Genomic DNA, 16,508 nt, shown 5'->3' with positions numbered 1-16,508 from the left:
AAGTCCTTAAGAACTTCAGCAGAGCCCTTAAGGACTTGAGTGCCGAAGCCCGTCTAGACCAATGTCCTAAAACTTTTTCCTCTGTGAAGGGGCGATTGTCCAGTTTTTCAAGCGCAGTCGCGAGCGCTTTTCTTGCCACATTGTAGCGGGGACATTCACAGAGGAGGTGCTTGATTGTCTCCGTAGTGGCGTTCACCGTACTCAGCACAGCGGAGCGTGGCCTCCGCAATTAGCTCTGAAATGTTTCTGAAGTTGATCGCGGAGGCTGCAATTACGACGCGCTGTACGCGCTGATTTGACTCGGTGACGATTCAGTTACGTGCTTTGTCTTGCGCGTTGTATTAGTGTGTCAGTTACGTGCTTCGTCTTTCGCGTTGTGCTAGCGTGTGCAGCGTAGTGCAGCTTCCATATGCACGACGGTTGCTCATGGTCATCGACGTTGGTAGTCGTGATGGAGGAGACGTGCCACCAGGCGTCAGCGTGGGTGCATCAACGCCTAAGGGCGCTTTAGCCACAAAACACCAATAGACATTATATATCAATGTGCAATAAACATTACACTACTTCTGTGAAGACACGTTTCACTTTCGTGTTCTATACCGATTCCTATATAAGAGGGATCAACCACATTTTTCTTCTGGTTTCTTTCTTTGTATTATGTTCTATGACGTATTTCCGTGACGGAAATACGTCAGTGAAGTCTTGGTGGACCCCGGAATAAAACACTTTCGTGTTAAAAAAAGAAGCAGCATCAAGTATATTGTCGTTGTCCATAACTGCACCAGCGCATAAAGGTAAGAAAATGCAAAATAAAAAAGCGGGCTTTGCACTCGGTCGTGCAAAGCTTAGGCACAGCGAAAGTGTCAATCCTCAAGTCTTACTGGCTGCTACTGCCAGGTATTAACTTGGTTGCTGCTAGGTCTTAACTTGGTTTAACCTAAATACGCATGTAGGGGGAAGGTACTCTCGAGCGATCATATTCGAAGGTACCATCCCTTTCGCGACATTTCGCGTGACTAGCGCTGGACGCGTCGGCCCCTATACGAGCGACAGCGTTCCTGGCATCTGCATGCCACAAACGCAGGCAGGAGCCGTGTCTGTGTCGGGCGAAGCGAGCGCGCACCTGCGCCGGCGGTTACTAGGCAACGCGAGGTGACGTCATCGCTACTGCTTCGGCGTATGCGCGGCTAGGCAACGCGGGCGGCGTCGGCAGCAGCTCTGCGCGTTGCCTCGTTGGTGCTGCTACTATTTCACTAGAGCAGATATTTGGGCTAGTTTGTTATTTATGTTCTTCTAATAACATCGCAAAAACGGGGGACATGGCATGTGAGAGCACCATGTATGTCTTTTTTAATGTTAAAGTCTTCATTTTACATGCTGTGGTTGGATTATTATGCTAAAAGTACCAGAAGAATTATAGGTGGCATGCCAGGGAATGGCTTTAAAACTGCGCAATAGCGTGGGAATCAATTTCATATTCTCTCTCTATCTCGCTCGCATTTTCTCTTTCCCTCTCCCGAGCATTGCGCGCGCCGCGCGCATGCTCTCCTTCCCTCTCCTTAACGTCCCATGTCAAGGCAGCATGTGCACGACACAGAGAAGAGGCGAGGCACACGCCGCTCCGCGAGGTGGTTGTTAGGCAACGCAGTGTCGTCATAGCTCCGCGAGGTTTTGCGACAGCAGACGCCACTTTTTACGGTTAGCTAGAACAGCTTCACTGTTTAACATTAGAACACGTGTGAAGCAACGTGTCAGTGTGTGAGTATAGCAAGATATTTGGGGCAGTTAGTGTTCGTTATTCTTGCAATGCGCTGAGCACAATTGACAACCGCGGTAGAATCCACCAGATAAGGACGACTGATCGCAAACTTCCCAACTGTTTATTTTCAGCGAGAACCCAAATAAGAGCAATGTTTCAGTTACAATAAACAGTTGACAGTTCGCTTCCTTGCCTGGTTTGTCATTCCATAGTGGTCGGTTGTGGTCAGCGCATTACAAGATGATCGACGTGTGGTCTTGTAGACACGTTAGAAGGCGCCACGTGATAATGTATTTGGGAACTCACTCGAACATGGTTAGCTGCGAGCTAGCGTTTGTAATGCAAGATAACTTTGTGGCCATGCATTGAAGCATGCAAGCGTAGAAAGCTGAGCCTTCCGCCTAATTACTTCGGCTTCGCGTTGCCTCTTAACTGCAGATCATATCGACACGCCAGCTCCTTTACACTGCGCGCAAGGTATCAGGCCTTGGCCGGCCGCGACATATATTCGTTACCTGCAATGCAAAGCCAGCGGACCGTGCTACCAATCCTCAGAGACAAACAGTGTCTTGTCCCCTTCACGCAAGGTGCAAAGTTGCCAGCCTTAACTTTCTTTTTACATTTTTTTTTATTTACGCTACAGAAAAAAAAATTCTCCTTCGCCGTGCCTAAAACTCGCACTGATGTTGTCATTGCACATTGCGCAAGGCAAGGTGTTGAAATTATCTCACTGTCCACAAGCGGTGGAAGTTACTAACAGAGGAAGTCGCATTCTATGAATGCATACTACCCACCATAAGAATATGAGAGGCTTGCCGTTCGTTCTGCTTTAGGAAAATTATATGACAGGTCTTTTACGGAAAATAAGATCATGGGACCGTGGCCTCGTGCGTCTGCGATGTGCATAGCCGCACAAGCGCTGGTCCGTTTCCACAAATACACCAGGTTATATGACCACTTGTGTTGCAATGAACGAAGAACGCTTGATTGCGTGTATGTGCGTGCATACTGGGAACTTCTTTCCTTCTTATATATAAGTTTTAGTTCTGTTTTACCTTCCTCAGTGCACGGATAACCAACCGGGCTCAACGTATAGTTAACCTCCCGGGCTTTCCTTTACCTCTTCTATATCTGTCTCTTTAGAAAGCACTTATTACCTATAGCCATCGTAACTGCAGCAGTTTTTCTTCTTCCATTCGTATTACATTCATACATTCTACGTGCGTTTTGTAAACGCGTAGCATTTGCTAGAGTTGTTTTTTGCTTGTCATGGAACAACATTTTAAGACACGATGCAACGGCTATAGAAGGGCTGCGTTACTGCGTTCTTCATTTCGTGGTTGTCGTGTTTTCGTATAGGTAACGGAGACAAATGCACTCGTCGATGCATTCGGTCCAGAGACACGCTTTGTTCAACCACTGCATGATGACTCATGACGTCCCTTAAATTTTTTTTCCTGTGTTCTTCGTGCTTGAGATGTGGAACGTGTGCCACACAATTTGATAAAAGAAAAATAGAACAAAGAAAACATTACACTCACGGCGTCGCGTACGACTTCGACACTTTGCTTGCAGAATAAATCCGAAGACAAGGGTCAAGATCACCGGACTTTAAATAAGCCAAAAGATGCACTGAAGGAAAGCTGCATCGAAATGGGGAATGCTCACCAGTCCCCATACCATGGCAGTCGAAGAAGGCGCGAAGGCCTGGCCTCCTAATAAAGAAGGCGTCACTCAAACAGGTAAGCTGTTCATTTAAATTAGCGTCCAAAATTTTCTACAGAGACACGTCTTACTGGGAGTTCTTTAATGCACAAAGCGATCTCGCGAAGAACCGCTCTGGCCTTGGTGGTGATGCTGACATCAGTGCGAGCTAAGACTGTTTCCTTGCAAGTGTACATTTTTAACTAGTCAGTTGTGCTCTTCTTTACAAGCTCGAAAACACCATAATATATTGATACGGAACAGACATCAGCTACACGTAACAATATCATAATATATCGAGACCCATTCGAGGTATAGCAAGCTTGGATGTGCGTTCTTGCTCTTTCCAGTGCATTTATTTGTCTACAACTTTTGAACGCACGTCAACAAAAAATGCATGCGCACATGATATGGAGCATGTAATGTGCCAGTGTAGTGTGTATTAAATAATGTGAAATGTACTGCACTATTTACATAACTGTAAGTGCCCCCCACTTACAGCCTGTACTGCATGCGTGACTTAAAGGAAAAAAGATCTGGCAATGACGCGCTATGATAGCTTATTATATTTAGTTCGTGGGCTGTGAACGATTATTGACGGGCTGTTTCAGGAAGTTCCTAGGCAAGCCTTAAGTGTAAACTATCAGGCTTTCCATTATTTGTTCGCATAATTTGGGTTCACTCTTACAAAAAAAAAGGATATGAAGTTAAAGAAAATGTAAAACATATAATCGACTCTTTGCCCTCTTGTTCTGAACTTGCATTTTGCCGTTGGTGTTTACGTGACGGGCACCTACCTCGAGAGAATTCATTACACACTGACTCACGCTTACACTAATGTCAACTCACGCTCATCTGAACTCACTCACTTCCAGTCACAATGATCAGATCTCATGCGCACTGACATTCGCATCCGCCATACAATCGCTGGGACTGGTGTGTATCACGCTGCCTATAATTGAGAGTCGCTCACATACAACCAGTTTTTGCTCTTATTAAAAACGCGCCCCTATATAAAGCCCATGCCATTATACAAATCATAATAAAAAGTTTAAAGGAGTGTGTGAGTGAATTACTGAGCGCAGTAATAGTGCCTGTGTGTGGACCCATGCATTGTTATGGGAAATACGCCGGGGCACGACCAGTCAGCACGGCCTGACACACTTTTGCCCTTTCACGAAGCTCAAAGTTCATCAAACACGGTCACAACGGCAGATCACGCCTGCTGTAAATATCCGATACCCGTGTTCACCGGACCACGCTCAGCAGCGCGTATAGACCAGCATGCACAGATGCTGACCTGAGCGACCGTGTTTGATAAGGTGACGCCGTGTCTAGTAACTTCAATTAGTAACTTAATTCTGGAGTTTCACGTGCTAAAACACCACGATATGATTATGATACACACTGTAGTGGGGGACTCCTGATTAGTTTCGACCATACCTGGAGTTCTCTAACATGCACACAATGCAAAGTACACAGGCGGTATGCATTTCGCCGCCATCGAAATGCGGCCACCGCGGCCGCGACCTCGTGCTTAGCAGCACAACGACCAAGCCACTAGAGAGAGAGAGAGGTTTATTTGAAGAAAGGCAGAGAGGTCGGCTTGAGCGTTAGTTTGATCTGGCCTGCTACTCTGCACTGGGGGAAGGGGGGGGGGGGGGAGGATAAAAAGACCGATGAATGATTATGATAAGCAACCACGGCGGGTATACTAACTTAATACACACGTATGCCGTCCGTCGTCACTGACAAGCACGCTGGTCCACGGCTAAACGCAAAGACAACGCATAAAGACGCAATACGAAAATAAAGGAGTCTTTAACATCCGTACTGCTGCACACTACGGTCACTCTGGAAGAGTTACTATATACATGCACGCATGTCTTTCTTCCATATAAGACAACCGGGGCTCAACCTAATTAACCTATAGCTACCTTCCCTTGTTTTGTGTGTGTGTGTGTGTGTGTGTGTGTGTGTGTGTGTGTGTGTGTGTGTGTGTGTGTGCGTGTGTGTGTGTGTGTGTGTGTGTGTGTGTGTGTGTGTGTGTGTGTGTGTGTGTGTGTGTGTGTGTGTGTGTGTGTGTGTGTGTGTGTGTCTAAATTCAACGACACAAAATGACCTCTTTGAAGGGGCAGACTTCGCGAGTTAGACTCTTCGTGTCGAGTGATTTTAACTCAGCAGCGTTTTATGCTTAGTATTTTCCGTTTTTCTTCCTTCCCTTTCATCATTTTTTTACCCTCCTACTTTCTCTGTCTGGATGGAAACGCCGTGCTCCACAGTCGTAACGGATCGAGGCAACGAACGGAGACTCCGCGCACAGCGAGACTATTGCCCGCTGAGTTCCCCGTGTCCACAGTGCACCTTGCTTCTCAGCAACCGTATCGCCGATTCCTGTCACGCACTTCCAGAATTCCCTCCGCGCCGCCTGATTTACGAGCAGAGAAGAGATGGATGGAAACACTTATATAAACGCGGCCCGATACAGCACTTTATTGCGGCTCTCTCTTTTTCAGGCCTACTTACGGTGGCGTAGCGTATATATAAGGGCGTATCGTGTGACCTACACCCCTAAAACACTGCCGAGTTATGACTCCTCTCGGCGGTCTCACTCCTGCTTTCTTGCATGCTGCATTCTCCTCGATCTCTCTCTCTCTCTCTCTCGCACTCTCTCTCGCACTCTCCTCATCCTCCTCCTTCAACCACCTCCGCACGTTTCGACGGACATCGTAGAGCACCTTGCAGAATGAACTGCTTTCCGGAGTCCTGCTGTGTGGATTTTCGTGAGCTAAACTTTTTACCTGTGTTACGACTAGATGTCCCTTACCTTTGCGACCAGCGGACTCCGTGGAAAGTCGGGGAGATAGGTTGGGGAGGGTGGGGTAACTACCGCGTATTTCCGCGTGTAATTCGGCCTCTTCATATTCTTTGGCTTCGTTGTTTGTTTCGCTGCAGAATATGAGCATCCTAAAATGAAATGGTGTAGCGAAGATGACCAATTCTTGCAGGCAACATGTTCGGAGCAGGCCTGTTGTCTTGCGCTAAATAAGAGAGAAATGTTACCTGCGCTAATGACCTGCTACTTGACCGCCACTGATCGGTCCTTTATTTATCATTAGTTTCACTGACAGATGCTGGCATAATGTAAACCAGAGATGCTAGCGACGTCACAGGCCTATAGAATGTTCACAAAATAATGTCTGTGCGTCAGCACTTACAATCTATTAAAAGCCGTTAGAAATGGTCAGTTGCTTTATTAGCAACACTCATGCAAGGCCACCACCTCCCGACTGCGTTTGTGGACCGCGACAACGAGTGTCGCGTTCTGTCTCTTTCGTTTCCTAGCTTGCATTATCTTCTTAACGCTTGGAATTGAAGCGGCGGTATGTTGTCTCGGTCGACGTTCTCGAGTCATTGGCTTATACGCGGCAGTGTGCGGTAATTGCGTTGACCAGGAGGAGGAGGAGGAGGAAGAGGCTGCGCACCGCCGCATTCTCACCTCTCCCCCCTGGGGCCCCGCTGAGTCCACAAAGCGACGAGGGGAGCCGGGGCTACTCGCCGTCGTTCTCGGACGCGGGTCACGTAAGGCCGTGGGCGGACGTGTAATCATTGCGTCAAACGCGCCGATAAATGGGCCGTCGCTATAGCTTCCCCGTCGGATGTCGTTCGTTCCCGCTGCCACCGCCGCCGTCGCGCGAATGTCTGCTTCTCTGAAAGCATTTCGCTCTTCGTCGCGTCGTTCTCCAAAACTATGTCTATGTCGTGCGCCCTCTGGACTGGGCCAAATGAGGGAGCGGGAGATGCGCGATCTATAAACAATCGGGCGTTCATCGTAAACTCACAAGAATCTAGGCAGCGTCGGAGTAAAGTGCAAACAACATACGAGGCGGGGCTGCCACTGGCGACGAGCCATCGTCTCGACATTGCGAACCAGCCGTGGTGGCTGCTGCCGCATAGCGTAGAGGGCGGAATTAATGCAAAAGCGCTCCTTTACACCGGGCTTTTGGCCAACGCTAAAGAGCCCCAGGTGGTCAAATAATTATTCCGGAGTCCAGCCACTGCCCCTGCGTTACTTTGGAACGCAAAGGGGAATGCGTAAATCAGTCCACATTAGGTATCACCACAAGTTTATCATTGCTATCCGGGACGAAGTGTATCCCGTTAAAAGAGTGCGCGGTGAAATTTGGACTAAAATATATGCAACTACACCAATATGTAACACCATCCAAAAGGAAGAGAGAGAGAGAGAGAGAGAGGAGTGTTAAGGTAGTAGGTTAACCATCCGCAAGTAGATTAACCAGGCAGCGCCCGGTTGGCTACCCTGCACTGGGGAAGAGGAAAAAGGGTGTGAACGATCAGTAAATCACAGGCGTTCATTTAGGTTGGTGGACCTGAAGAAGCACAGCGGCGCTTTCATGGTCTTGCACACCGCAGACGCATTAGGCCACGGTCACAGGAGCAAAAATGCCGGTGTGGCATATGGAGAAGCTGGAAGAACTTCGATTCCGCTGTTTAGAACGGGGACGCTACGATAAAGAAATGGAATTCAACGGAGTTCACTAACCGGCGCCTTCACGAAATGGACCAATTTTTGGAATTACAACCCTTACCCTCTCTTACTCGACTTGAAGATACTTTACTTTGTCGCGTGAGAGTAGGTGTTGCTTTAACGAACGCCTATTTATTCCTCATGGGAATGGCTGACAGTGCCACTTGTTACGCATGTGGCACAAGTCTACAGCATCCTGTCATGTGACTACCCTACATATGAAGATCAGAGGCGGGCCCTTTAGACTGCTCTAGGGAAACTGGATGACAGGCCCTTTACAAACAAATACCAAAATTGCAAGCTATGCACTTACTTTTGAAGCAGCATCGGCGCTTCGGTTTCAAGGTTGCCTTATTAAAAACTTCTTGCATGTTACCGGTCGCAGAAAAAGCTCGAGCATTTTTTTTTTGTACTTAGTGGATAAATTATAAGTTTTCTACTGTCTCGTTTCACCATAATTGATTGACTGATTGATTTCTGATGGCAATAGAAGTTTTCGCAACGTCTGTCATTGACCTTTTCGCACCTCTAAATTGGCAGCATCAAATGTCATACATGGGAATGGCGTAGGACTAAGCAAAGTTACAATGAAAATAAAGTGCTGAAAAGCATTTAACATGCATTAGCACCATATTTAGAAGTACAGGCATTATGACACATCTAGTTAAAGTAATGTCAGAATGGAGAAATGAAAAGCAATTAAAATAATTAAGCATTGGCGCGTTCACATTGCTCAAGAGTGGGACTAAAGATACCGATAACCATGCCACCTTATCGATGAGTGGCATTTACAATAGGTAAAAATGGCCGACGGAGAAATTGTTATTGACAAAGTCCGTACCAGTATATAGTTAAAACATAATGGAACTGAAGAGGAACTGAAATCTTTGAGACAGTTTCTTCACTCTGTGTGGATCACTCTGCCGCACAATTAGTTATTTCCCACGACAAAAATTAACGCATGTAACAAAAAAAAAAAAATGAACGGTTGGTTTAAAGAGCGTTTTTTTTTTTTTTTTTTTTTTTTGTACTGTCGCTTTGTATGCTATGTGATACTTTATTTGTTTGCATTGCTGCTTTGAGTCTTCCTTTGAGAGTTTCTTTGGTATGTCGTGTTGTTCTGAATTATATGCGACAACATCGTTCAATGTGTTTTAACTGTTCTGTTCTTTCTCTTACAAAACTATGTGCAAAAGTACTGGAAATGATCTATGTAACTGTAACCCCTGTTAAAAGACGAAGGATTAGCCGGCGCCGTATTTAGGCGCGAACATCTCCTTCTATCATGTCAATAAAAGGAAGAGATAAAATGGACTACGACCGATTCACTGTTAATGTGCTCAGCCTGCTTGCATGTCGGTGCCCTCTGTTGAATGACACGAATTTATAAAGCGGGGACTAAAGAGCCGACTACGAAGTGTTTTTTTGTTGCTTTTTTTCCCACTGCGTTGAAAGGGCGCATTAAGCGGCTCGCTAGTTTGGTGTCCGCCCTTCTGTTTGCGTGTTACGACATCACGTCCCCTGTAAACACGACAAACGACTTGTCGGCGCCTCTCTTCTTGTGGACGTTGCCTTCCTAAACGAACTTCGATTAAGTATTTCCGTCTTGCTTTTGCTGATCGCTATCCTGCGGCGGATAACACGATCCGATGCCTTTTTGAGGCCGTAAAATAGAATTTACGCTGTAAAGCCGCTGATATGTTTTAAGAGAACGCTACTGATCGACTATACAAGCGAATTAGGCAATGAAAATAGGGACGTGATTCCAGATACCATATATATTTAAGCTCGCGTATTAAACTGCTTTCATTGATTTGTCCAGCAGCTCCATATCAGAGATCCAGAGTTCAACTGCCTTTTCGTGTTTCAATTTCGCAGTGTTTGTTAATACAAGCCTCTAGGGAAAGCAAGAAAGAAGATGCTGAAACGAATAAATTTGTTTTATTGCTATTTAGATATGTCGTAAGCTCCCAGTCTCTTAAGCTTACGACGCAGGCCGGGCTTGTTTCCTAACAACGCCGTGAAGGGACTAAATGCGTTAGATAAAGTGCTTGGCTAATCCCATAAACTCAATGCACCTGCAGGCCGTAGATGGCATTAATCTATCATCCACCGCTAGCTCTTTAGTGTTCACTCGGCAGGCGAATGGATATCTGTGCGTTTGGATAAAGGTTGGAGTTCTCTAGTCCGAACTCGTCGGGGTAGACGTACTACTTTGTTTTCGTCAAATGCGACAGCGAAAAGGACTGCAAATGACAATAATCCCCAAGGAACAAAATTGAAATGAGTATGAAGTTAACTAAAGCTTAATTCCTGTGCATTTATTAAAAAGAGGGACATTGGATTCGGTGCTGGTAGTTGATTGGTCCGACACCGCAAAGGAAGCGAGCGACACCAACTGTTTCAGCCATGGTGTTGTTGGCAGAAAGTTGCTGGAAGCAACGCCTCCGGAAGTTTTTCGAAATTAACTCCCTGTTTCACAAGAACAGGTATATTTACGTTTTTCCGTCTTCCCGCGTACAATAATTGACTGGAACCTCTCAGCGGACTCACCCCACAAACTTGTTATCATTTGAACTTAGACTTTTTTCGTAGCTTTTGGTATGGTGTTGATTATTGTCGATATGCTTTGATTTCAGTTATGTGAACCATTATTGGAAAGGGCGGAGGGGGGGGGGGGGGGGGGGTACTTTCTGTTCGGACCTCGATTGCGCACTATATACGTAAATAAATAAATAGGATTGGTAACGACGTCTGCCTCCATAGGCAAGATGTGGACTTAATAGAGGCAATAGGGAAAGTCCATGAAGAAGTCAGGTTGAAATCTACATACAGTCTAGGGTGGAGTGAGCGCCAGTGGGTAAAATTAAAGAATGAGAAGTGCAGCCATCCTGGAAACAAAGCCGAAGAGGGTTCACGCGGGACGAAAGAAAAAGGAATTCAGCGCGCCGACCGCCGGAGCGAATCACAAAACGAGCTTGGGCCTCGTGCGCTCGCCGCATACAAAGCGCGACCCTCTGCGTCAACACGGACTTCCTCCTCTCGTACTTTGAAGCCGAAATAGGCTTGCCGAGATTTGTGCGAGGGGGGAGCTATGCAGCTATTTTTTTTTTTTCTCCATGTGAGTCACGGGCCTTTCTTTATGCCTGATTTTTTGCGTCGTCTGGCCTCGCCTCTTTTATCTCTGCAGTGCGGCATAGGCGCGAGCAACAACTGCTCAGCTCTCGCGCAAGGATTGTAAATCAGTTGCCGCGCATTTGCGGCCCGCACGACATGCGACGCGCGACGTTTCTTGTTCGCTCGCGACACCGACTGTACGAGGCAGCGATCGTCTTTGGTCGTGAATTATGACCCTCGCTGTACGGCCAACCTTCGATTCCCATTAAACTCGATCTGTGTTAACCTCGTTGAGCGATGATCGAAGCCAGAAGAACGAGTGAGCATGAAGGGGTTAAAACCTAACGTGCTTTGCAAATGACGCAGTAGCGCTGACCTGCACAGTGTCAACCAAGTTCAAGATGACCGCCAATTCAATTATAAAGGTTTCCATAAGTTTCGGTAAGAATATTCTTTCTTTAATCGCACATATAGCGGGTTTTCAATATTAAGCTTTAGGAATTCTTAAAAATTGCCTGTGGCAGGTAGCATAATTCTTATCGTTGAGCTGGGTTTTTCCAAGAGGCGGACATTACTAGCACCAGAAATCGAAACACATATTCAACTAATTAACAAGAATTTACTAATGAACTTCTTAATTACTTTACGACACATATTGCAATTTACGAATTGTAGCCGGTGAGTTTGCTGTGTCATTGAGTTTGCCGCCAGCTATTATCACTATATAGCTGGCGGTGGCTGTTGATGGCAGCACATTACTTTCGATCAACTACAGTGCTAGTGTATTGATAACGGTCCTCCAATGTCAAGTTACCATTGCACTGCGTGAATTCTCCAGAACGACAGGGTATCAACAACCTCAGTAATTGCACAGTTCGAGTATTTTTCTAAAATAAAAAAAAACAATCAGTGGCAATTTAGCGGTAAATGCGAGAGAAATTCGTTAGCATTAATTACGTCCCACCTCTCTGAGGTCCCGGATCAATGATTTAAACCGCGTTCACCGCATTGCAAAGTGTTGTTCGGGACCTCACTGGACGCCCGTTCTGCCTCTTCGTGGAGCGAAGTGCAAATGACGTTGATCCGGAGCAATTAGTCTGCATCTGTCGTTAGTATCAAGGATCTCTATAGCCAGACAGCTTTCTGGTTGCTGTCATTCGCACGGTGTTTACACCGAGCGCTTATGTGGGATGCAGATGAGCAAATATGCACTTGCACGACTCTCGTAACACATTTGCTACAGAGAGCGGTGGAAACACTGTTTAGTAGGACATGCTTTCATTTCGCGTCGACAAATTCGCCGCTCATCGTGAGGCGCATGTGCCCAGCACCTGTCCTGACTGGGCATCGGCGTGCTAGAACGTTTGATCGCGTGCGTTCCTCAAAAGGCCAGTTGCTACGGACAAAGCTGGGCCAGACGCATCGGGAGTTATCAAGTGTTGATACAGGTGAGCGTATGTCATCGTTCAAGAAATCACACATTATTTTCCCCCGTCCCTATCGGACGGCCTCAGCATCAAATTGCCGTGGCGCCTCCTAGCCAGCGCTGGTTTCCTATTACACGCTGCCCTCAAACATATCACATTTGAAAAGAATTCGCTTATCGCGGCTTGTACACTCAGTCGAAGTAAATTACCGTATTCTTCCCTGTAACTTCACACGATAGAAAAAAAAAGTCAAGTTATACGATGTTTTGGCGGTACCGCATAACTTTCACACTCAAGAACTTTAGGCATTCCGAAAAGCCATCAAGAGAGATGTTCAACAAATGAGCGGTACATATCGAAGTGCAGTAACCCATAAAACGTCTGCTGCTTTCCGCAGGCGTTTTATATGACGCAAGTAGCGAGTACTCGAACGGAGTTTGAAATGCCAACAATTGCTTGAAAGTAAACTGACAGACGCATTGGTAGTAAACTTTTAAGCTGCAACATGCGCAGAAGGACAGGGAGCAAAATAGAAGCAAACAAGAAGACGTTAAAGAAAAAGAAATGTCGGCGAGCGAAAGGGTTGCCGAAGGAACCCCGAAACAGGAAGTGCCTAGACTACTGTCGGCCCGCGGCGTCGACGACCCGCTAGTGGAGGGCATTTTTAGCCTAGCAGGGCCACAGACCGCCGTATAAAAGAACGCGGCGGGCCGCGGCTCGCGCCCAGAGAGCCGGCACCGGGCTCAAACTGCGCCGCGCGTTTTCTCCTCGCTTCGAGAAAACCGGTGCTTTGAGCCAAGGCGATTTACTTTTTCTTTCATCCAGTTATCTTTTTTTTATTGCTCTTTATAGCCGAATAACTTCGTCAAGCGATAACGAAACTAACCCGAGCCTTAGTAGTCGTGTTTCCTTTTTTATCACGCATACGAGTCACGCATACGAGTCACGCATACGAATCATCGAACTTCGCCCTCATCGAACCTTTCTTCGCCGCCTCGACCTCACGGCACACTGTACTGTGCACACCGAAGAAGACAACGACGACTATAACGACGACTGCCTTCCTCACTGAAGAAGGCGTTGTTTGTTTTCCTCTCGTGGAACTTTCTACCTTTGAACAACGACGTGGATGTGTTTTGCGTACACCGTCCTGTTCTTGAAGGCAGAGAACGACGACCCTACGCAGCTGTAACAGCCTTTCGTACGTATGTGTCGCTCCCCTCCCGTCGGAACTGGAAAGGCGAAGTAGTGGCGGGGGCTTGACAACGGAGACGATCTGAGGAACAAGCCGGACTGACGACCCGAGCGCTACGATGGTTTCTCAGAAGTGCCTCGTGCTGTTCGCCGCCTCCACGGTTCTTTGGAATTTCCACGGAATCGACATCCTGCAGCCTCTTCGGAGACTTTGGAAAGGAAAGAAGAGTAAGTGAACGCTGCCCTTGTCTCACTTTTCACCGCCCTCTCTTTCTCTCGATGTTTTTTTTCTATTTGTTTCACCGATTGCTTTTTATCACTAAAGTGACGAAACGGTTCCTAAGCAGTCCAAACGTGGTCGTCGTCCGTAGCCACGATTGGAGAACCAATCATTCGGAGACGCAATTACTGCGCAACTTCTTTGAAAGGCTGTGGCGTACACGGAGGAACGCCACGTACCTTGTTTCTCTCGACGAAATTGCATTCACTGTGATTGCTATAGATGCCAACATGCATTAGTAGCGATTGAGTCGCCGTCCGCACTCCGGACGGCATGCTTACCGACCTGGCGACAACGAGAATAGCCTTAGATAACGCCCAGCTGTTATAGTCATACAACCGATAGCAAACAGATCGATATTGAATAAGACGTGTGCTTTTCGGATTTACCGCACCGTATCGTCAAACAATCGGCTGCCGACGGGTAAGCACCGCTTGTGAAAAGGAAGTTTCCGCTCACCGTAAAATGTGCTACACCACTGCCCCGAGAAGTCCAGCATTGATTCCGCACGAGATAATATGAAAGAGAATAGTGTGGCGAATAGTATATTCTAATAAACGGTACTTCATATAAAGGTGCACAGTTTTGCATTTCAGAGGTAACCTGTGCTCTTCAACTAATATGATGGCAATGTCTGCCCGAGTTTGGATGCTCTGCAGCTGAACAACTATTTTCTCCAGGTCTCAAGTTGACACCAATATGAGTTTATTTTACAGGAAAGAACCACTGGTAATTGCGCCACAAAGCATCATGCAACATCATTTAAAGCGTGACTCATAGCACGGAAGTTAAACGTACACTGTGCGCTTTAAAATTTAATAACACTGATGCTGACTCCAGAAATAACGAAAAATAACCAAAATATCCAAGCCATCACGGCTTTTACGACTGTGTAATCTAAAAGAGCACCCTTTAACCCTAATTCTGAAAATTTGCAGACGTAGAAGTTAACCGTGTTTAGAATGTCAAATCTCTAGGCCTTCTAATGTAAGTGAATAGGCGTGGATGCTATGCGTAGATGTTTATACAGTAATGCGCAAAAGCTCACTTGACTCTCTCGTCGCTACAATACTACATGCTTTTCTCGAAAGCCTCCTTGAAATTAAATGAAAAAAAAATGTCTGTGAAAAGAAAGCCCTCTTGCTGTGGGTAAGAGCTCTTGGCGGTCGCCGACGGCGATCAAGGAAACATACTTTGTCAAACTGTGGTCTGTGGCATGCTCAAGTAACGCTGCGTTTCCGACCGCTGCAGATGAAGTCCCACCACATATGAAATGCAAATTATATTCTCCGGTGCCTCAGCCTGCGTTGCTATCTGCTTTCATTTTTTCCACGCGACGGCTATCATTTCCGAGCCGTGTCACTCGGAATGCTGGCGACGCCACTGTGTATGTTTTCGAAACTGTCATGCGCAACTAAATTGCGTCACTATTTCTTTTTACCTTTTTCTTTTTTTAATTTATGGCTCTGTTTGCCATTCTTCACAACTTGTTTTATAAGTTAGTGTTGCCATTGGCAACATTGCATGCATATTTGCGTCGACTGCTTGCACTAATTAAGGGACGCCGCAGACATCCGAGTAATTCTGGGAGGCGTTGAAATTGCGCCTCTTGGAAATGAGCCTTGATACCTCAGCTGACAGCTGTATATTTCTATTAAAATTCTGAATGATTTCTTCCTTGCGTTATTCTAATCAAATACAGTTGTAGCCTGCGCAGATCGCAAGACAGGAAGCGTGGATGCAGACTGATATTTTGACTTTTTATCCAAGTGAAGGGAAGCGGTTGTGTAAATAATTATTTGGCAACTAAAAAAGTTTTCTTTTCATATTTTTCTATTTATATTGTTGTATCATTTGGTGCGTTGTATTTTTTTAGTCACGATTTTGGGATAGCGGGCTCTTCAGATAGCCAAGCGCGCCATAACGTCGCCGACAATAAACAACAGGGACTATACATGTATAGAGGGTGTCCCAGCTAACGTTATTCAAGCTGTTCAGCTAAGAAAAAAAAAGATTAAAAAGATACGGCTAAAAAAATACGGTGCAAGATACGATCTCAAGATACACGATGTTCCGTTGTCCAACCTCTGATGATCGAACACAGTAGGTCTTAACGTAGTAGTTTGCACCGCCTTGTTTTTTAATATTTTTTTGCTGTTGTTCAACAGCTTGGCTAACGTTAGTATACACTATAGGTTAGCACGAAGTTACTGCGAGGTACGGGTAGGTAGCGCGCGTAACAGCTGTTAGAATGCAAGTCGCTTTCGGGATAGCACAAATAAATGCTAGACACTGCTCTCTCGGCCAAGCACGCCAGACTAACGCCGCCCACTTCAGCAGCTGCAGCACCACTACCACCACAACCGGCACCTCTTTGATACCGCGTACACGGAAGTAATAAATATGTATTCCAAAAGTCTTTATTGTTATCAACAAGTTACTTCTGACAAGTCATTCACGAGTGTCATATTGACGGAT

General features: G+C 46.2%; 1 protein-coding gene across 2 annotated transcripts in view; it reads left to right on the top strand.

The window, feature by feature from the left end:
* Positions 1-13,333: 13,333 nt before the first annotated feature.
* LOC119456274 (protein TANC2-like) overlaps positions 13,334-16,508 on the top strand; it is a 271,072-nt gene continuing 267,897 nt past the window's right edge. Inside the window, exon 1 of one of the 2 annotated variants that reach the window (XM_049669656.1) lies at positions 13,334-13,978. In XM_049669656.1, the coding sequence (XP_049525613.1) occupies positions 13,870-13,978 (109 nt within the window). In that variant the 5' untranslated portion in view covers positions 13,334-13,869. The remainder of the gene's footprint in view (positions 13,979-16,508) is intronic. The other variant, XM_049669659.1, reaches the window with a different exon arrangement.

Source organism: Dermacentor silvarum, chromosome 6 (genome assembly GCF_013339745.2).
Source record: "Dermacentor silvarum isolate Dsil-2018 chromosome 6, BIME_Dsil_1.4, whole genome shotgun sequence".
Taxonomy (NCBI): domain Eukaryota; kingdom Metazoa; phylum Arthropoda; class Arachnida; order Ixodida; family Ixodidae; genus Dermacentor; species Dermacentor silvarum.
The sequence above is the reverse complement of the archived record's forward strand: the minus strand, read 5'-3'. Positions and strand labels throughout refer to the sequence as shown.